At 40.2% G+C, this 22,550-nt stretch overlaps 2 protein-coding genes across 11 annotated transcripts in view; one reads left to right on the forward strand and one right to left on the reverse strand.

Moving 5' to 3' along the window:
• The window catches only part of KATNAL2 (katanin catalytic subunit A1 like 2), a 115,728-nt gene that overhangs the window by 84,547 nt on the left and 8,631 nt on the right, over positions 1 to 22,550 (reverse strand). For 3 of the 10 annotated variants that reach the window (XM_049112664.1, XM_025428973.3, XM_025428975.3), the window contains exon 1: positions 13,574 to 13,737. The exons of 1 other annotated variant lie outside the window; for it this stretch is intronic. In XM_049112664.1, coding sequence (XP_048968621.1) covers positions 13,574 to 13,624 — 51 coding nt within the window. In that variant the 5' untranslated portion in view covers positions 13,625 to 13,737. Of the gene's footprint in view, positions 1 to 13,573; positions 13,741 to 22,550 lie in introns of those variants that run through there. 6 more of the 10 variants (XM_049112661.1, XM_049112662.1, XM_049112663.1 and 3 more) reach the window with 4 other exon arrangements.
• Positions 12,372 to 22,550, forward strand: part of PIAS2 (protein inhibitor of activated STAT 2) — a 147,572-nt gene continuing 137,393 nt past the window's right edge. The window contains exons 1-2 of the mRNA XM_025428956.3: positions 12,372 to 12,521; positions 13,008 to 13,153. The gene's annotated coding sequence lies outside the window, so the exon portion shown is untranslated. The remainder of the gene's footprint in view (positions 12,522 to 13,007; positions 13,154 to 22,550) is intronic.

The raw sequence follows: 22,550 nt of genomic DNA on the forward strand, positions 1-22,550 counted from the left end.
TTGCCAGAGCTGCCACTACCTGGAGTACAGGCCAGTCACCCACCACTTCTGCTTTGGGTTGACCACCCTCCTTCCAACCAAAGCAAGAAGCACTGTCTTCACCCCAGGGAGCAGAAGCAGCTGGGTTTCCTGGACACTGAATGAATTCTAAGATGCAAATGTCTTCTGGTTCCCAGTGTGCCTATCTCCACAAAATGACAATCTTGTACCAACAGTGGACCTGGGTACTTAAAAACACCTCTATCGTTGAAGTAGAAGGAGTCACACATTCTGTCCTTGAACCCATTTTGGAGACTTTATGCCCATCAGCTATATTGCATAAATACAATCATGTACTAGTTGGAGAAACATAGATTATAGAAAATTCATTGTCACCAAAACTCTAAGAGGGTCTAGAAGAGCATGAGGCGCAATGGGAGACATACGTGCGGCCTCAGGATGCCCGAGAACGGCAGCTATGTACTGACAACGAATATCGGGGCTGCACCTGCCAATAAGCCCAAAGGCTGATGGGCAAAGCTGGTCCTTCTCAACCGTGTGGCCCAGCCCCCTTCTGATGTTTGAGGGGGCCAGAATTCTGAAAGGAGCAGCAGCTCATCAAGCCAGCACCATACCCCTGTTCAGCAACAGCTTGAACTCTTCACCAAGGAGCCGGCCTGTGACTGCCGGAGCTCCGGCAGTGCCCACTGGACGTGGTGGTCAGCAGCGGGAAACCCGCCAAGAAAAATTGCCCCAGTGATGGCCAAGACGATGAAAAGATTTCAAGAAGAGATCTTCCCAACGATAAACTGAGGACTTGCCCTGGACATGGAATGTGCTGGGAGGAAAAGGTGGGGCGGTGGAGGTTCGGGGATGGGACTTCCTAAGGAGACCAGAATCTTGGGCTTTGTGGAAACTTTTGGGCTCTTGACTCCTGTACTTTTCAAAAATTGTGCCTGTGGGCATCTGTGCAACAGCCTCCCTGCCTGGAGAATACTTCCAAATTCTGAGGATGTGAAGAAGTCTCAGTTTCACTGAGGATTTAAAGATTCGTTATACTTTATCAAGTTGCCACTCAGTAAACAATAAGACAGCGTTTTAGTTAAAAAACAGTATCCCCAGATTGTACTTAATAAATAAAACTACTTGGCATGGTTGGTGTGTGTGTGTGTTTTAATCTCAGAGAAAACACGGCCTTCTTGGACAGAAACCCCAGAAACCATTCATTAAAAAAAGTGATAAATTTAGCTACATAAAAATTTTAGAAATCAAAAACAAGATCAAAGGACAACAATCTGGGAAAGATATCTACAATTTTTATTAACATTCAAAAGACCAACTTCCTTTATATATCATAAGTACCTATAAATCAATGGGAAAAAAGACCAACAATTCACTATAAAAATGTGCAAAACACAGGGAAAGATAGTCCTCTGGAAAGGAAACACAAATGACTCATAAATATACGATTAGACACCCAATCTTATACAAAAGCAAATGAAAGGCATAATGTGATACAAATTTTTACCGATTTGATGAGTAAAGTTCAAAAGGAAAGCCTGCTGCGTTAGAGCAAATTATCATGCATTTCTAGGAGACCTATAAATTGATACAACTTTTACTAAGTTAGGCAAAATGTTGAATGTATATATTCTTTGGTACAGCCACATCAGTTTTAGGATGAGACTGAATATATAAATGAACAGTGGTCAGACCCACATAAGCTCATGAAGCCAAACCACAATCTCTGCAGCAACCATCTCAGAAAACCAAACCACAGACTCTATAGCAGTCCAGGAAACAAAATCACAGCCTCTGTAGTAACTGGCCCAGAATGATCAAGATTTGATCAACACCTGCCAGCCTCCCGATTTTTGCCCGTAGTTTCCAAATCAGGACCAAGCAGGAAAAGCCAACTGTGCTCTCCAAATCAGCCCCAGAAGGTGCCCTGCTTCTAGTTAGCCGGCCTTCAGCTTTCCCAAGTCAATATCCTGTAGTCAGAAAATAACTGAAACCTTCCCTTTTTTTCACTGTAAAGCTTTCCTACTCCCTGACTTGCCTTGAAGTCTCTGCTAGATGAAAGTGATGGTACCTGAGTCCCTTGCTACAGCAAATTCTCAATAAATGGCTTCTGTTCTCATTTGGATGGTTTTCATTTATTTCCAAGAGAATTTTATTCTACAGATGCATGTATGTCAAATATACAGACATAAAAACTCTTTAATAGAGCAGCTTCACTTATAGAATTTTACCCTACAGATATACTTGTGTGTGTGTATGTATGTGTATGTATTCAGTAATGCACAGACCTGACCAAGGCATTTGAAGTCACTTTCCCCCAAGTTCATTTGCCTGCTTCTAAGAGGCTGAGTAGTATGTTTGACAACCTCAAGGTGCTAAAGGTGCAGAAGTAGGAATCCAGAACCCAGCATAACAGGAAACCATGGTAAAACCTGTAAAGGGCTCAGTCCCAAGAAAAAGGACAAAGGAGAAGTTAAACTGCCTAAGCTCAATCTCCCATTCTCTATGTGATCCAGAAATATCTCAGTTCCTGAAACTGGATTAAAATGTTCCTGGATTGAGGGGCTCCTGGGCAGCTCAGCTGATTAAGCGTCCGACTCCTGATCTCAGCTCAGGTCTCGATCTCAAGGTCATGAGTTCAGGTCCCTTGCTGGGCTCCATGCTAGATGTGGGGCCTACATTAAAAAAAAAAAAAAAAAAAAAAAAGATGTCCTGGATTGCTAGTTCCTCCCCCTCAGGAACAATAATGCTTCTTATCCCCACTTCTATTCAACATTATATCAGAAGTCTTAACCAGTAAAACTAGGCAAGAAAAACAAATGGCATAGAATTAAAAGGAAAGAATTAACTCTGACTTTATTCAAGGATAATGACTGTATAAAGAAGTCAAAAGAATCCACAAATAATCCTAGAATTAATAAATGAATTTTTCAATGCTGCTCTAATAAAATCAGTATACAAAAATCAATTGTATCTCTACATATCAATAATAAACACAAGATGAAGTTAAAAAACAAGAAACCATTTACAATGATGTGAAAACCATTTACAATAGTATCAAGAAACTAAAAGTGTATCTAATAAAAGATGGGCAAAATCTCTATGTAGAAAACTCTAAATTGCTACTGAAAAAAATTAAGAAAGTTGGAATAAAAAGGATAGGCATTGATCAGAAGACTCATTATTTTTTGTCAGTTCTCCTCAAGTTTATCTTCAGATTCAATTCCATCCAAGTCAAAATCTTGTGGAATTTGACAAGTTGTTTCTAAAATACATGTATTGTCAGTAATGGTAACCATTTGACAACAAAGAACCACTAGAAATCTTTTCTTTTTTTAAATTTTTTAAAGATTTTATTTATTTATTTGAGAGAGAGACAGAGATAGCGACAGAAAGCATGAGCCAGGGAGGAAAGAGAGAAGCAGACTCCCCACTGAGCAGGGAGCCGGATGCGGAGCTCAATCCTAGGACCCTGGGATCATGACCTGAGCAAAAGGGAGATGCTTAACATATCGAGCCACCCAGGCACTTCAAGTCTTTGCTTTCACAGGTATCAAGATTGTGCAACTACAGTTATTAAGAGAGTGTGGTATTAGCACAGGAAATAGACAACAAGACCAGTGCAACAGACTCAAGGGCCCAGAAACAATTCTGCATATACACAGATGAAGAACAGTGTGGGAAAGGACACCTTTTTGGTAAATGCTTTGGAAAACTTGTATGTCCTACCTTATACCTTACACACAGATGTGTGTGTGTGTGCATGCACACACAAACCAATTTCAAATGGATTACAGTTCTAAATGTGGACACAGTAAGATTGTCAGACTATAAGAGAACATCTTCATGATTTTGGAATAGGAAAGATTTTCTGAGGATACAAAACACCCACTAGCTATAGAAGAAAAGATGAATAAAGTGACCTTTATTAAAATATAAATTTGTGTTCATCACATATTGGCATGCTGCAAATATCAGCATTTAAAAGAATTAATATGCAAATATATAGTGAGTTCCCCCAAAAAATCAATTAAAAAGACAAAATAACCCAAAAGATGCACAAGAGAAATAGGTGCTTTGCAAAATGAGGTATCCAAATGGCTAATACACAAACCAAAAGGTACTTGACCTCATTTGTAATCAAGGAGACATAAAATAAAGGATAAATAATTGATAATACCAAATAGTGCTCAGGATGTGGAACGATGGGGATTCTCATGCAATTGCGAGGGCAATATAAACTGATAAAATCACCGTAGCAAATTGTTGGGCATACCCTAGTAAAGTTGGACTTATGGCTGCTCTTTGTTTCACAGTTTCTCTCCTTGGGCTTCTGTTTACCTGTTAGCTTCCTTCCCTACTGCAATATAACCACCATGCAGGTAGAAGCAGTGTCTTTTTCTCAGTACCGTATCTCCGGAACTTAATGTAGCTGACTCAGGCTCTCCAGAAATCTTTGTGAAAAGACTTACAAGACAGGTAATAAAGTAAGGCAGAAATACAGAATGAAGAAAACGATCTCTTTCATGAAAAGAAAAAATACTTAAATACATATGCACTTACGACATGCAAATATATTTCTAAATAGATACAGAATAAACACAGACAACAGTTCCTGACAGGTGAGAAGGCAGAGACGGGCAGTGGGTGGCGAGTAGGGAAGAAGGCATTTACTTTCCATTGTATATCTTTCTGTTAAGTACCGTTTGAGTTTTTAGGCCATGTTTGAAATCACCTTTATTAAGGCATCATTTACACATGGCCCAGTGTACTCATTCCCAGGCCCGGACACTGAAAATGCATCAGTGTCCGGGCCTGGGAATGTGTGCACATACAGAATCAATGCCGTAATCCACATTTAGAATATCTCTATCATCACCCCAACATGTCCCTTCTGCCCCTATGGTTGTTGGCAGAGTTCAGTTCCTCATGAGCTGGAGGACTGTGGGCCTCAGTTTCTTGTTGGCTGTTGGCTGGACACTTCCTTCAGTTCCTTGCCACATGCATGTCTCCAGAGGGCCCCTTGTAACACAGCAGCTTGCTTTGTCACAGCCAACAAGTGTGTATTCTGCTTGGGAGGTTTTGAGTTTCTTGGATCTGTGGGAAAATTTTGGCCACGATGTCTTTGTATTTTTTTTCTCCTCTTCCTCTCTGCTCTGGGATATGAACTGCATCTATGTCTGACTACTTGCTATTGTCCTTCATGTCTCGGAGGCTTTTTCCAATGTGCTGCAGGTTAGATAGTTTCCAGTGAGTCTTTCTGATTAAAATATTGTCCTCTTCAACTCTGCGAGTTGTGTTTTATTCTTTTTGTATCTTCTGGTCTTTTCCTCTTTAGAATTATTTTGTCCTTAAATCCTTAAACATATTTATAATAGTTATTTTTAAAGTCCTTGTCTGCTAATTCTGTCTCCTGCATATTTCAGAATCTATTTCTGTTGACTGATTTTTGTCCTGGTTTTGTTATCTTTTCCTGTTTCTAATAACCGGTAGTGGTGTGTGTGTGTGTGTGTGTGTGTGTGTGTGTTTTAATCAGATCCCAGTTTTTGTGAATGCCTGGATTTTCTTGTCTTCTTTTAAGTGTGTTGAGTTTTATTTAGCAGATAGTTATTTGCGAGTAAGTCTGATTCTACCAAGCCTTCCTTTTAAGCTTTGTTGAGAGAGAGATCTACAGTAGCCTTACTCTAGGGCTAGTTTAGCTTTCTCCTAACGCACGGCCTTCCTGGTACCTCTAGAGTGCTCTGCTGCTCCACAGCGTTTCTCCACTTGTTGGTCTTGGCATTATAATGTCTCTCAATGTTATAAGGAGGTTATATGAACACCACTAGTTGTTCAGCTTATCATTCCTTGGTAACTGGCTTTTCCCCAGCTTTGTACATTTTCACTCTATGAATGCACAGCTCAGTTTTCATCCAAAACCTCAGAAATATGGAAAATTTGTTTGCACAGCCCACTCCTCTCTGGTCCCCTTTCTTCCCACGGTTAACCATCTAAGTCCACACTCAAGTCATGATCTCAGGGTCATGGGATTAAACCCCACCTCAGGCTCCAAGCTCAGTAAGGAGTCTGCTTGAGATTCTCTTCCTCTTCTCCTGCTCTCACATGCACATACATGCTCTCTGTGTCTCTCAAATAAATAAATAAAATCTTTAAGAAAAAGAGAGAGAGAGAGAGAGAGAGAGAGAGAGAGACATCTGGGTGGTGAGATATATACATTTTACATTTAAAAATAAAACCTGGGGCATCTGGGTGGCTTAGTGGTTGAGTGTCTGCCTTCGGCTGAGGTTGTGATCCTGGGGTCTTGGGATTGAGTCCCACATCCAGCTCTCCCTGCAGGGAACCTGCTTCTCTCTCTGCCTGTGTCTCTCTGCCTCTTTCTGTGTGTCTCTCATGAATAAATGAATAAAATCTTAAAATAAAATAAAACCTAATAAATGTTATTTTTCCAAAAGAAGGGGTATTTTTTTAAGATTTTATTCATTTATTCATGAGCAACACAGAGAGAGAAAGAGAGAGGCAGAGACACAGGCAGAGAGAGAAGCAGGCTCCATGCAGGGAGCCAGATGTGGGATCGATCCGGGGTCTCCAGGATCACACCCTGGGCTGCAGGCAGCACTAAACCACTGTGCCACCGGGTCTGCCCCAAGAAGGGGTATTTTTAACCCAAACCATCAAATATACAAATTCATATCTGTATACTTTCATATTCTCTTCTAGTGGTTAAAAGAGAAATTAGGTGCAAAAACAAGTCTCCAAAGAGTAGCAGTGTGACATTAGCAAAGTGTTCCAGGTTGAATGATTAGTCTCCCTTTCTTGGTCCACGTCCCACAGTTGCCACAGCATCTTAGGAGATGCCTGCAAGGCTGCTGCAGTGGTCAGTAGTGAAGTGGTTAATCTTCTTTACGCAAGAGTAGAGAAGAGCACTTAAAACATAAAAGTTACTTAAAATTCAGCTTTGCTTTATGGTGATTTAGAGTTTGTTTAATTAGTATTTAGAACTGCACATTGTTTATTGCTATTGGTATTTCAATAGATGCTTAAATGTTTGAACATTTAAAGTTTAATAAGCCTCAGTTCTTTCAAGAAAAACATTGATGTAATTAAATTTTCAATTACTCTTTTTTTTAGGGGCCCGTGCAATTAATAAAAGCTAAGGCATTTAACAACATTCGTTTAAAAACCTAGTCAACCACCTCATTAATTAGCTAACACTTATAGCAGGTATTTTTTTAATATAAAAGTCTCACAGAGGCAAAGTCACAACTTTTGAAAAGTATATATAATGACATATGAAAATAAATAAAATTAACTTTGTTCCAGGATTATTCTGTGTGTACACATGAATGTGTGGATCAATTATAGCATTCCAGAGAGCATTCTTGTGCATTGATACCAATTACTGTTTACTTGTTTTGAATTGTATGGTCAAATTAAAAACACTAAAGCAATTGCTCCTCAGAGCTTCCTTGCCCTTAGCACATTTAAGAAGATCTTAAATTCAAGTTGAAAATAAGAAAGTCACAGAAGTCTACAAATTGGAAAAAGTCTTATTTTAATCAGATACTACATTTATTTTGAGGTTTTTGTTGTTTTATTTTTGTTTTTGTTCAAGGTTTCCCTCTCCTTTCTTCTTTTTTAAAACTTTTTATTTAAATTCAATTTAATTAACATATAATATATTACTAGTTTCAGAGGTAGAATTTAGTGATTTATCACTTGCATATAACACCCAATGCTTATTACATCAAGTGCCCTCCTTAATGCCCATCACCCAATTACCCCGTTCCTCCACCCATCTCCCCTTCAACAAACCCAGTTTGTTTCCTATAGTTAGAGTCCCTTGGGGTGCCTGGGTGTCTCAGTTGGTTAAGCGTCTGCCTTCAGCTCAGGTCATGATCTCAGGGTCTTGAGACCGAGTCCCACATTGGGCTCCCCGCTCAGTGAGGGGTCTGCTTCTCCCTCTCCCTCTGCCCCTCCTTCTGCTTGTGCTTTCTCTCTCTCAAATAAATAAATAAAATCTTTTTTAAAAGTCTCTTATGGTTTGTGTCCCTTCCTGTTTTTATCTAATTTTGTTTTTCCTTCCTATCCGCTGTGTTCATCTGTTTTGTTTCCTAAATTCCACATCAGTGAAATCATATGGTATTTGTCTTTCTCTGACTGACTTATTTTGCTTAGCATAATACCCTCTAGTTCCATGCACATCGTTGCAAATGGCAAGATTTCATTCTTTTTTATCGGAGTAATATACCTGTGTGTGTGTGTGTGTGTGTGTACCACATCTTTATCCATTCATCTGTTGGTAGGCATCTGGGCTCTTTCCATATTTTGGCTATTGTGGACATTGCTGCTATAAACATTGGGGTGCATGTGCCCCCTTTGAATCACTATGTTTGTATCCTTTGGATAAATACCTAGTAGTGCAATTGCTGGGTCATAGGGTAGCTCTATTTTTAACTTTTTGAGGAACCTCCATATTGTTTTCCAGAATATCTGCACGAGCTTGCATTCCCACCAACAGTGCATAAAGGCTCCCCTTTCTTCACATCCTTGCCAACATCTGTTGTTTACTGAGTTGTTAATTTTAGCCATTTTGATTGGTGTGAGGTGATATCTCACTGGTTTTGAGTTGTATTTCCCTGTACGGATTGATAAGTTGTGCGTTTTTTCATGTGTCTATTGGTCATTTGTATGTCTTCTTTAGGGAGAAATATCTGTTCATGTCTTCTGCCCATTTCTTGACTGGAATATTTGCTTTTGGGTGTTGAGTTTGATAGGTTATTTAAAGATTTTGGATACTAGTCATTTATCTGATAAGACATTTGCAAATATCTTCTCCCATCCTGTAGGTTGTTTTTTAATTTTGTCAACTGTTTTGCTGTGCAAAAGTTTTTTTATCTTGAAGTCCCAATAGTTCATTTTTGCTTTTGTTTCCCTTGCCTTTGATGGATTACTGTCTCATATTTAGTCTTTCATCCATTTTGAGTCTATTTTTGTGTATGGTGTGAGGAAATGGTCCAGTTTCATTCTTCTGTATGGGGCTACCCAATTTTCCCAACACCATTTGTTGAAGAGACTCTTTTTTCCATTGGATATTCTTTCCTGCCTTATCGAAGATTAATTGAGGGTCCATTTCTGGGTTTTCTATTCTGTTCCATTGATCTATGTGTCTGTTTTTGGGTCAGTACCATACTGGGGTTTTTTTGTTTGTTTTTAAAGAACTTGGTTTTTTTGTTTTGTTTTTTGTTTTTTGTTTTTGTTTTTGTTATTTTTTATTCATGAGAGACACAGAAAGAGAGACATATGCAGAGGAGGGAGCAGGCTCCCAGCTGGGAGCCCGATGTGGGACTTGATCCCAAGACCCCAGGATCACGACCTGAGCCAAAGGCAGACACTCAACCACTGAGCCACCCAGGTGCCCCAGTACCATATTGTTTTGATGATTACATCTCTGTAATACAGCTTGAAGTCTGGAATTGTGATGCCACCAGCTTTGATTTTCTTTTTCAACATTTCTTTTTTTTTTAATTTTTTTCTTTTTAAATTTATTTATTCATGATAGTCACACACAGAGAGAGAGAGAGAGGCAGAGACACAGGCAGAGGGAGAAGCAGGCTCCATGCACTGGGAGCCCGACGTGGGATTTGATCCCGAGTCTCCAGGATCGCGCCCTGGGCCAAAGGCAGGCGCCAAACCGCTGCGCCACCCAGGGATCCCTTTTTCAACATTTCTTTAGCTATTCAGAGTCTTTTCTGGCTCCAGTCCCTGAGCATGAAATGGTTTTATTTAAATTCAATTTCATTAACATATGGTGTTTTTATCAAGAAAGGATGCTGTATATTGTCAAATGCTTTCTCTGCATCTATTGAGAGAATCATGCGGTTCTTGTCCTTTCTTTTATGGTGCTGTATCACACTGATTGATTTGTGGGTATTGAACCACCTTTGTAGCCATGGAATAAATCCCACTTGGTCATGGTGAATAATCCTTTTAATGCACTGTTGGATCCTATTAACTAGTATCTTGGTGAGAATTTTTGCGTCTGTATTCATGAGGGATATTGATCTATAATTTTCCTTTTTAGTGGGATTTTTTTTATTGGTTTTGGGATCAAGGTAATGCTGGCATCACAGAATGAGTTTGCACATTTTCCTTCCATTTCTATTTTTTGAAACAGCTTCAGAAGAATAGGTATTAATTCTACTTTAAATGTTTGGTAGAATTCCGCTGGGAAGCCATCTCATCCTGGACTCTAATTTGTTGGGAGATTTTTTATTACTGCTTCAATATCTTTGCTGGTTATGGGTCTGTTCAGATTTTCTATTTCTTCCTGTTTCAGTTTTGGTAGTTTATGTTTCTAGGAATGCATCCATTTCTTCCAGATTGCCTAATTTTTTGGCATATCATTGCTCATAATATTCTTTTTTTTTTTAATGAGTCTCTTTTAGACAGCAAATAGATGGGTCTTGCTTTTTTTTTTTTTTATTTATTTATGATAGTCACAGAGAGAGAGAGAGAGGCAGAGACATAGGCAGAGGGAGAAGCAGGCTCCATGCACCGGGAGCCCGATGTGGGATTCGATCCCGGGTCTCCAGGATCGCGCCCTGGGCCAAAGGCAGGCGCCAAACCGCTGCGCCACCCAGGGATCCCCTCATAATATTCTCATATAAATGTATTTCTTGGGACACCTGGGTGGCTCAGCGGTTGAGCGTCTGCCTTCAGCTCAGGACGTGATCCTGGTCTGAGACCGAGTCCCGCATTGGGCTCCCTGCAGGGAGCCTGCTTCTCCCTCTGCCAGTGTCTCTGCCTCATTCTCTGTGTCTCCCATGAATAAATAAATAAAATCTTTCAAAAATAAATAAATTTTAAAAATTTATTTCTTCGGTGTTGGTTGTGAAACAAAAAGTCTCAAATGCACAATCTACCCATACACCTAAAGGAGCTGGAAAAAGAACAGCAAATAAAGCCTAAATCCAGGAGGAGTAAGAGAAATCATAAAGATTAGAGCACAAATTGATGATACAGAAATAAAAAAAAAAAACAATAGAACAGATCAGCAAAACTAGGAGCTGGTTCTTTGAAAGAATTACTAAGATTGATAAACATTTTGCTCGTTAGTTTTTTTATTGTTTTGTTAGCTGTACAGAAGCTGTTTCTCTTGATGAAGCCCTAGTAGTTCATTTTTACTTTTGTTTCCCTTGTCTCCAGAGACGTGTCTATTAAGAAGTTGGTATAGCCAAGGTCAAAAAAGGTTGCTGCCTGTGTTCTCCTCTAGGATTGTGATGGTTTTCTGTCTCATATTTGGTCTTTCATCCATTTGGAATTTATTTTTGAGTGTGGTATAAGAAAGTGGTCCAGTTTCATTTTATTCTTCTGCACGGGGCTGTCCAGCTTTCCCAAAACCATCTGTTAAAGAAAAGCTCTTTTATCCATTATATATTTTTTCCTGCTTTCTCAAAGATTAGTTGAGCATATAGTTGTGGGTCCATATCTGAGTTTTTTATTCTATTCCATTGATCTATGTGTCTGTTTTTATGCCAGTTCCATACTGTTTTGATGAGTATAGCTTTGTAGTAGTGAGTATGCTTCAGGATACTCTCTCTCTCTTCCCTCTGCCCTTCTCCTAAAATTGTTGAATAAATCTTAAAAAATAAAAATAAATCACAATTAAATACTAACTTATATGGTACAGAGTATGTGGAGTTCAGAAACATGTAAGATTAAAGAGAATGTGCCTGGATCAGTAGGAGGCAAAGCAGAAAGTGGAAAGGAAGAGACCAGACATGGAAGCTGGGCCACATCATTGCAGTGCTCTGTAGGTTACATGGTTTGGAGGTTTTATCCTAAGTGTAATGAAAAGCCCATAAAAGGATGCCAATCAGGGAGTGACACAATTTTAAGATCATTGGATGAAGAATGGACTAGAGGGAGGTAAAATCCAACAGGAAGAATAGTTAGGAGGCTATTGCAGTGGTATAGGTAAGAGATTATGGAGGCTTGGATCAGAATCTTGGCTGTGGAGATAGGGATGATTACCTATTATAGAAATAGAATCAGTAAGAATGCTGATGTCTTCCTTATGTAGAGGACAGAAGGAAGGGACTAGGAGGAAGGATCTAAGGATGACTCCCAGAACTCTCATTTGAGCAACTGGCAGATGGTGGTTTCACATTCCTAGGTGGAGGAAGACTGGGAAAGGTACAGGTACAGGTTTTAGAAGGGAAGCAAAAAGTAAGCTGTTGAACAAATTAAGATGCAGATACTTGAGATACCCCACTAGATTTGTCAGGTAATCAGTTGATTCATTGTCCTCTCTGTATTCCATCTTCTAGAATACCATGTGGTCTTGGGACCCAGCAAAGAAATCCATTCTAGAATCAGTTTAGGGGGTAGGGGTTGTTGGCATATAGATGGCACTGGATATCATGAAAATGTATGGGACCATTTAGGGCAGTGGTTTTCAAACCTGTGTGTGTGTTTATAATGGACTTTTCAAGACTCCATCCCAGATTGTTTCTGATTCAGTAAGTAAGTCATGGTGAGGTCCAGGAATCTGCTTTATTAAAAGCCAACGCAAAAGGCTCTGATGCACGTAATTTGGGTTAGATTGAAATGAGCTTGAGGACAATCCAGACATAAGACAGTAGCAACACCAACCCTTTCCAGAAGCTGGAGAGAAATAGAAAGTGGTTGGTAGGTAGAGGGGAATGTAAGGCCAACTAGAGGGTTCTATCTTCTTCTGTATTATTAGTTATCTCTGAGTGGGAGACACTAGGGCAGCGGTTCATAACCTTGGCTATACACTGTAATCACACTGCTGGGCTTAAAAAAAAAAAAAAGAAGTCGATGCACAGAATCCACCCAAAATCAGTAAATCAGAATCTCCAGAGATGGGGGCCCAGATATCAGTATTTTTTTTAACTTTACTTGTATTTATCCCCCCTCCTCTCAAAGCATTGTTTTTATTTCCCCAATGCCTGGCACTGAGTATGTCCTCAATTCATGTGCAGTATTGTGGAAAGTACAGCTGGCCAGTTAGCAGATGATACAACAGAAACCCCTGTATGTGCTGTAAAGTTCAAGTAATCTCCGTGAGAAGAGGATTACAGCCCAAGAACTGGAGGCCCAAGAGGGGAATTAAATACCTAAGTTCTTGGTAAGTAGCCTGGTAAGTGGAGAATCAGGGTCCCAACCCCCAGGTCAGAGCTGCCCTGCCTTGCAACAAGCTTCATTTTGACCACACCTGCTCACCCATCAAGACAGCGGGTCTAACAAATACCACACCGTTCCCTAAATCACAAACTGCAGTCCCTTTCCTCAAACCTGTAGGCACCCCCAACCCCGCCTGGGTCCCAGACCCATCCTATCCCCATCACAGGCTCGAGCCCAGCCAGCGGACTGGACCAGTGGGGATTACGGAATAAGATCCCTCCCTGCGCCTGCGCCACTCGGCTGGGAGAGGGCGGGGCAGGAATCCCTCTGTCGCCATAGCAACCGGAGACAAGCAAACCGGGCCGCCGCCACAGGAGGGAGGCGCTGCTGGTACAGTTCTTTTTTTGTATTTTGCTTTCCTTACCGCTTCCCGTGCCTGGTGCGTGACCTTGAGGGTCTGGTAAGAAAGCTCCATCAGCCTCCGTGTTAGGGCCGTTGCGGTGAAAGGGCCCGTCGCTCGCTGGACCGCTACTCCCGGAGGAAGCGGCTTGGGGAAACCTGACGCTTAACCAGCCCGCCCCCTTTCACGATTGGCTGGAGCCGAAACAGCTCGGCCAATCGCGGGGCACAAATGGATTCTTTCTCATGCCAATCAATATTAAAATAAGCACGGTCGGTCCGGAGCGTTGACCAATCAAGAGAGGGAGGATGGGTGATTGACAAGGCTTGGGGCGGGCTTTGAAACTGGCTAGGTGCGCTGAGTTCTGTCTCGAAAAGGCGAGTTACCCAGTTTCTGTACCACAGTATCTGCCCTTGGTTTCGGCAGTTGTTCGGGCCTTTGTGACCCAACGCTTGTGTGCCCAAGAGTACACTTTGACATCCCGTCTTTTCTAGGCCCCCTTCTCCCTCTGAATTAAGGCAAAGGTGCAGAAAGAACTTCGAAATGTCGGCAAGTGGTCCTTTTAGACGGGAAAAATCTGCTGTGGACTTTGGGTGTCGGAGGCTTTCTGGGGTGCAGAGTGTGCATCAGCCTATCCCTTCTCCTCGACTCCCTCCACCTCAGACCTATGCTCCTTAGAAGCGGACAGGCATGGACTTTACACTTTCCTCTGCTCCGTGTTCTGTGTTAACTACTTTGTGTCTTCACAGTCTTTGTGTTTCTGCTGTTAATCCTACTCTGAACCATCCCCTCCTCGTTATCTTCAGGCTGCTTCTTCCATTCTCTACCTTAGGATACAAAAATATTCCAGTTTGCTCAATCTAAAAACAAGAACACGAAACCTCTCGTCTTGAAATTGCTGAGTTGAATCACCTCTCTCCCATTCACTTCAAGATTTTTGAAAGGACTGGCTGTCCTCTTCTTCACTCCCTCACCTCCCACCGGTTTCTCAATACATTCCGCCCCTCCTCCTTTGAAGCTGTTCTTACAGAGTCTTCAATAACTTCCTAATTAGGAGAGCCAATTATACGTTATTTTACTCCTTTATCTTAATTAAATGTAGCGCCATTTGAAATTGTTGACCTCTCTCTCATTAGAAATAGTAACTATAATTTATTAAAACATCTGTAGCAGGGATCCCTGGGTGGCGCAGCGGTTTAGCGCCTGCCTTTGGCCTAGGGCGCGATCCTGGAGACCCGGGATCGAATCCCACATCGGGGTCCTGGTGCATGGAGCCTGCTTCTCCCTCTGCCTGTGTCTCTGCCTCTCTCTCTCTCTCTCTCCCTGTGACTATCATAAATAAATAAAAATTAAAAAAAAAAAAAAAAACATCTGTAGCACCAGACAACGCACTATGTGATTTATGTGGTTAGCTAATTTAATCCTAACACCCCATGGAAAAGTTACTAACACTCCCAATTTATGGTTGTGAAAATGGGCCCAATGAGCCAAATAGCCAATTCTAAGTTATCCAACAAGATAAAGTTAGGAAGCAAAACTAGGTCTCCTTACTGAAGCCAGTGTGCTTTTCCACTATACCATGAGGCCACCCTCCCTGTCTAGTTTCACCCGTCATTCCCACTCCAACCCAGGCAACCCCCCACTTCCCCATCCCCAGCATACAGAATCTCAACTGCTCCTGAGCAGTTTATTTTCCTTAGAGAATCACTCTGACCTCATTTGCGTAATAAAAGCCTGTATTGCCTCTAAGACTCACCCAGGAAATCACTTTCTAGGACAGTTCAATGGAGCCTTTCCTATCACTACACTTACCCCACCCAGAGTTTAAACAGAGAGAAAATGATTCCTGATTTTTACATACATTTCCCACTGCACTTAGTACACTGTTTTGTTGACAGGATTTTCAAAAAATTAAAAACATAGCATTTCTTTGTATAAATGAACATATGTCAAAGATTTCCCTTAAGTCCTTGAGGGAGGGAGGCAGTTAAATGGTAAAAGTGGTTTAAAGAGCATTTTGAGGTACTAGGTATTCACAGGCATTTAAAGAAAACAGAGTGACACTGCTGGGTTAGATACAAAACTGGTTAATGTTCTACATAGCAATACAACCATAGCCTTTGGAATTTTTTCTCAGGGGCATAGATACATTCCTCTAGTTTGTCCATTTACATTCAAGTTTTAATTAAAATTAAATAAAGTTAAATTTTTAATCCCTCAGTCGCACTAGCCATGTCTCTAGTATTTAGCTGTCACATGTGGCTAGTGGCTGAAAAATTGAATAACACACGTATAGAACATTTCTATCATCACAGAAAGTCCTATTGGATAGAGATTGGACCTCCTAAGCATTGTTCTAGTGTGATGTTGGGAGGTCATGCTATACTGTTTTGTGTTATTTCCAAATTTAATGTAATTTTTTCTAAAGAATCTCATTCACATGACCACTGGCTTTCAAACTTTTCTAACCAAGACTCACATTAAGAAATTTGTTTTGATTGACTAATATTTGACAAGTGAGCCAAGAATACTCAATGGGGGAAAGACAGTCTCTTCAGTAAATGGTGTTGGGAAAACTAGATATTCACATGCACAAGAATGAAGTTGTGCACCCCCATCTTACACTATTCACAAAAATTAACTTGAAATGGATTAAAACCTAAATATAAGACCTGAAACTATAAAACTCCTAGAAGGAAACATAGGGAAAAGCTCCTTAACATAGGCCTTGGCAATGATTTCTTTGGATATGACACCAAAGCACAAGCAACAAAAACAAAAATCAACAGGTTAGACTACATCAATCTGGAAAGATTCTTCACAACAAAAGAAATTGTCAACAAAACGGAAAGATAACCTATGGAATGGAAGAAAAATATTTGCAAGCAACCTTTCTGAGAGGTTAATATCCAAAATATATAAGAAACTTACAAACTCCATAGCAAAATAACTCCCAAACAATCCAATAAAAAAATGGAAGACATATAGTGAATAACAAATACACAAAAAGGTGCTCAACACCTCTAATCATCAGGAAAATTCAAGTCAAAAGCACCTGTTAGAATGACTATTATTATGAAGACAAATTTTTAAAAAGGCAGGCAAAGATATGAAGAAGAGGAACTCTTATGTACTGTTGGTAGCAATATAAATTGGTACAGCCACTATGGAAAATGGTATGGAGACGCCTCCAAAAAATTAAAAATAGAATTACCATTTAATCTATCAGTTGCACTTCTGGGTATATATCCAAAGGAAATGAAATCACCATCTTGAACAGGTATCTGTATCCTTAAATTCTTTGCAGCATTATTGATAATAGCCAAGACATTGAAACAATCTGAGAATCCAGTTGATTATAGAAATAGAGGGCAGCCCAGGTGGCTCAGTGGTTTAGCGCTGCCGTTAGCCCAGGGCGTGATCCTGGAGATTCAGGATCGGGTCCCACATCAGGCTCCCTGCATGGAGCCTGCTTCTCCCTCTGCCTGTGTCTCTGCCTCTCTCTGTCTCTGTCTCTCATGAATAAATGAATAAAATCTTTTAAAAAAAATCTCGTATGTCCTGAAAGAAAAACATATGCTGTTAACTTAGAATTCTCTATCCAGTGAAAATATTCTTCAGAAATTAAGGCGACTTTGAAAAGGTGACTGCCAGGAGTTGGGAGGTCAGGAAGGAAGCTTTGGAAGCAGTCCAGATGAAGAATAATGAAACAGGTACTATAATGAGAGGGCATAGTCTCAGGTAAGGTCTTTGGAGATCATCTGGCCACAGAGTTACTCCTAGAGTTAGTTTTCTAGAACAGAGATCTTACCACACGACTACCTCCAAAATCCTGTGTGGTGTCCCAGATCATCCAAACTTGGATCTGGACATGTATATCTCTCCCCAGTCTTATCTCACCATGTTTTAAAATTAGGTTTTTAAAAAGATTTTTATTTTATTTATTTATTTATTTATTTATTTATTATTTATTTATTTGAGAGAGAGAGAGCAAGCACGAGCAGGAGGGACAGAGGCAGAGAGAGAATCCCAAGTAGACTCTGCACTGAGCAGAGCCTGATGTGGGGCTCAATCCTATGGCCCTAAGATCATGACCTGAGCGGAAACCAAAAGTCAGACACTTAACCGACTAAGCCACCCAGGCACCCCTTAATGTTAGTTTTAATTAAATACACTGCTTTAAAAAGAAAAAGCAAAGGCACATGCATAAGTTTTCCCTTTAAGAAACTCAGGGGTGGCTGGGTGGCTCAGTTGGCAGAGCGACTGTCAATCTCAGGGTGGTGAGTTCAAGCCCCACGTTGAACATAGAGTTTGCTTAATCAGGAAAAATAGAAATGAATGCAAATTTTCCTTTTTTTAAAAAAAATTTTTATTGACTTATTTGAAAGAAAGACCATGAGAGAGAGGGAACAAGCAGGGGGAGGGGCAGAGCAAGAGGGAGAAGCAAAGCAGATGCCTAACTGACTGAGCCACCCAAGCACCCTCTCCTTTTTCTAAGAAAAATATTTTTTCCCCTTCTTTTATAAAACATATTAAAAATTTTTATGCTTGAGATTTAAACAGTTTAAATAACTACCAAAGTAACAATATTGTGTCTGAAGCACACATTAATGATGCTTCCAAGTTGGGTCATTTGATGTATATAAGATAGAGCTCCAGCTTATCACTTTTTTTTCAGGGCATATTCTTTTCTGAAGCATTGAAAATACAGTTTAACTTCAGTTGGAGAAAACAAATTATTCCACTTTCTTTTTCTCTCACAGCGAGGATGTTCTACAAAGTGAATTCTGACAGTTTTTAAATCATAAGCTTTGATTGATTGATTTTTCTCTTCAAATCAGACTTTAATCCATCAATCCCGGTGCCTTTCTCTCCCCTAGCCCTTCCCTGAGTAAACACCTTGGATTTCTGTATTCACAACCTCACTGTGTCACACCCCCTTTAGTAGGGCTCCTCAAGGCATGAGAGAATGAGGGGGAGTTATCAGGAATGACAAGAAATATCCCTGCCTCATTGCAAACCCTGTGATAGTCAACTCTAAGTCATCTCCGAACACATATTGTTAAAAGTCTGTTTTTTATGTTGCTAAAGAAAGAATCCTGCCATTCTTTAAAAACTGTCAACTCTGTCAACAGAAAGAGAAAACGTTTTAATCATATAGCCATTCTGCATTGATATAAATCTCTCTCTGCCAACGATTGTGGAAAAGTGAGAATAACACTTTTTCTGGATCTTCTCCAAGAGCAGAATGAAATCTGGGCTTTGGGGCCCCTAGGTGCCTCAGTAGTTGAGCATCTGCCCTTAGGGTATGATCCCAGGGTCCTGGGATCGAGTCCCACATCAGGCTCCCCACGAGGAGCCTGCTTCTCCCTCTGCCTCTCTGTCTCTGCCTCTCTCTGTGTTTCTCATCAAAAAATAAAATCTTAAAAAAGAAATCTGGGGTTTGCCCCATCATTTTTATCAGTGTCATTTTGTACAGCACCCTACAGGGTATTAAAATGTTGGCTGTCGTTTCCTAACCTCATCTCAGCACAGTGCTGCCTTTCCTGCAGAAACATGGAGCGGCTCTGGCTCCTCTCCAGAGTCACACCAGGATTGCAATTTTCACTGCTCTGTGATTTTAGGGACGGCTTTGGACCTGTTCAAGCCTTGTCTCCTTGTCCGTAAAATGGGAAGAGTAATACCCTCTCATAATGTTACAAGAATTTAATGAGACCACGCATGGGGAAGACTATCCTAATCAAGTGTCCTTGATTAAGAGATGGTTTACTGCCTTTAGAATGAATCATCAACAAAACAAAGAGACTTAGCAGCATTCATTTTAAAAAACGAAGGGACTGGATGTCACTGGGAGGACAGAGGGGTGACTGTGTCTTTAAGCCCAGGAAACATTGAACAACAAGGTCCAGAAAGGGCAGATACCAGTGCAGCTTCAGCGACCTCAACAGCTGTCCCCTTCATTCAAAAATGTCCTGCCATTAACATGACTCATCTTCAAACTCTTTGAGCCCGCACGACTCTCAGCACAATTTTCAAGAAAAAGCATCTGATTGCTTCCTCCTGGCTAACAGATGGGCTTTTCTCACCCCATGTTCGATCCAGATCCAATTAGCTGGGACTGGGGAGGAGGCTTCCATGTCACAAATAGATTTTTTAGGGCCTATGAAAAGGGGAACAAGACTGACATGCACCCCAAGAAGGATGCGGTCCCAGTGCTTGGAAATGCCTGGTGCATAATGAATGCTTAATGAGTCTTAGCTTTTGTTATCATTGACAGAGTACCCTGTAATTTTCAGCCTCCATCTGTTTGATTGTACCTTTTTTTTTTTATAACCATTAAAGTGTAATCCCCTCCTTTTTGAATGAAAAAGAAATCATTTATTCATTCATCCAAAAAAAAATGCATCACACTTAATGATATTCTTAGCAATGGGGTTACAAAAGAGCACCAAGTCCCCACTTTCATGGAATTTATATTCTAGTGGAAGCTGAGGACTCTAGGAATAATTGTACCCATAAACGATTAATTAATATCATTTGATTAGTGAAAGGTTCCAAAAGAAAGGTAAAAGTTTGGGGGCACAAATAATGATAGTGGAAAAAGACTAAGAGCCAAGTGTTGGAGATAACACAAGGGCCTGTGGACTGTGGTAAGGAGTGTAATTTTTATTTTTAGAGTGCTGTAAACCCACTCAAAGGTTTTGCATCAGGGGACAGTGAACTCAGATTTATATCTATAAAATATCATGCTGGCTGTTGTGTGGCACATAATCATAGCAGGACAAGATAGAAAGCAACTAAACAAGACAGGAGTCTCCTACAGTCACTCAGGCTTATGGTAGCAGGAGCAGGGAAGTTGTAAAGAAGTATCAGATCTAGGATGTATTTCATATTTTATTCTGAAATGTTTCAAGCACACAAATATAGAGGAAAGTAGATTGATACATCCACTTTCCAAATCTGTCACATCTTTTTTTTTCAAGATTTTATTTATTTATTCATGAGAGACACAGAGAGAGAGAGAGAGGCAGAGACATAGGCAGAAGGAGAAGCAGGCTCCCTGTGTGGAGCCTGATGTGGGAGTCGATCCCAGGATCCCAGATCATGAGCTAAGCCAAAGGCAGATGCTCAACCGCTGAGCCACCCGGGTGCCTCCAAATCTGTCATATATTAACACTGTGCCATCTTTGCTTCAAGTGTTTTTTTTTGTTTTTGAGTTTTTGTTTTTTTTTTTTAAAGAAAAAAACTATCATGGAATCTTGCAGAATACCCTACAATCCCATTCCCTTCTCAGAGGTACCCACTGTCCTGGTTTTGGTATTCATCATTCACATGCATGTTTTTGAAGTTCTATCACATATGTACATATCTGTAAATCTATACCATTGTTTCATATTTCAGAAAAATTTGTAGAAAGGGTATTTAACTTTTTTCCAACTTGATTTTTTCATTTCACATGGTTTTTGGAATTTGCCTATTTGTTGTGTGTAACTCTGGCTTATTAATTTTTTTTCTTATTTTATACACATAGCATTCTTTTTTCAGGAACATAGCACACTCTCTTCTTGATGGACAAGGTAAGTTTTTTTTCAGTGCTTCACTATTACAAACAGTGATGTAATAAATATCCTTTTATATACCTCCTACTATGTATATGCGGTGTAAGAGTTTCTCTAGGTGAGTGCTTCCTAGCCTTTTTCAGGTCACAAAGAAAATGGTAAAATTTCTGTGGCATGTTGATAAACTAGAAGGGACTTAGAACACCTAACTGTGCTTTGGCGAAAGAAAGAAAGAAAGAAAGAAAGAAAGAAAGAAAGAGAAAAAGGAAGAAAGAAAGAGAAAAAAGAAAGGAAGCGCTGATTGCCAGCTCTTTTCCAACATGCAAGTTTAAGGTTATAAATTTCCCTATAACTATGGTTTTCAGTACAACTCACTGATTTTGGTATGTTGTATTTTCATTCAGGTAAATAGTTTTTGCATTTTCATAGTGATTTTTGTTCGTTGGCTCATAGGTTATTTAGAAAGCTACTTCCTAATTTCCAAAAATATGGTGATTTTCTAGTTATCTCTTACTGATTTCTACCTTAATTGTGCACAGATCATAATCTGTATGATTTCAATCCTTTTAAATTTAGTGAAACTCAACAACAACAAGAAAACAATCTGATTTTAAAAATTGGTAAAGGATTTCAGTAGACATTTCTTCAAAGAAGATAGACATGTGGCCAATAAACATATGAAAAGATTTTCAACATTAATAATCATTAGGGAAATGCAAATCAAAATGATGAAACACCAGCTTTCTCCTATTAAGATGGCAACTTTTGAAAAACAGAAAATAACAAGTATTAATGTGGATGTGGAGAATTTGGAACCCTTGTGCATTGCTGGTAGGAATGTAAAATGGTGCAGCCACTTTTGAAAATGGTATGGCAGTTCCTTAAAACAAAAAAGCAGAATTACCATGTGCTCCAGCAATTCCACTTCTGAGTAGATACTAAAAAAAAAAAAAAAAAAATTGAAAGTAGGGTCTCAAAGAGGTATCTCTATACCCATGTTCATAGCAGCATTATTCACCATAGTCAAAAGGTAGAAGCAACCTGCTATGGACAGAATGTCTGTGCTCTCCTCAACTCCCCGATATCCACCTGCTAAAGGTCTAATTCCCAATGTAATGGTATTCGGGTTTAGATAAGGGTGGAGGGTGGAGGCCCTATGATGGAATTAATGTCCTTATAAGAAGATGACAACACCAGAGCTCTGTCTTTCCATTATGTAAGAATATAGCAAGAAGGGAGCTATCTGCAAACCAGGAAGGGGGCCCTTATCAGATACCAAATCTTCTGGCACCTTGATCTTGGACTTCCCAGCCTTCAGAACTGTGATTAAAAAAAAAAAAAAGGGATCCCTGGGTGGCGCAGCAGTTTGGCGCCTGCCTTTGGCCCAGGGCGCGATCCTGGAGACCCGGGATCGAATCCCACATCAGGCTCCCGGTGCATGG

This window comes from Canis lupus, chromosome 7 (assembly GCF_003254725.2).
Source record: "Canis lupus dingo isolate Sandy chromosome 7, ASM325472v2, whole genome shotgun sequence".
In the NCBI taxonomy this organism is placed as follows: Eukaryota; Metazoa; Chordata; class Mammalia; order Carnivora; family Canidae; genus Canis; species Canis lupus.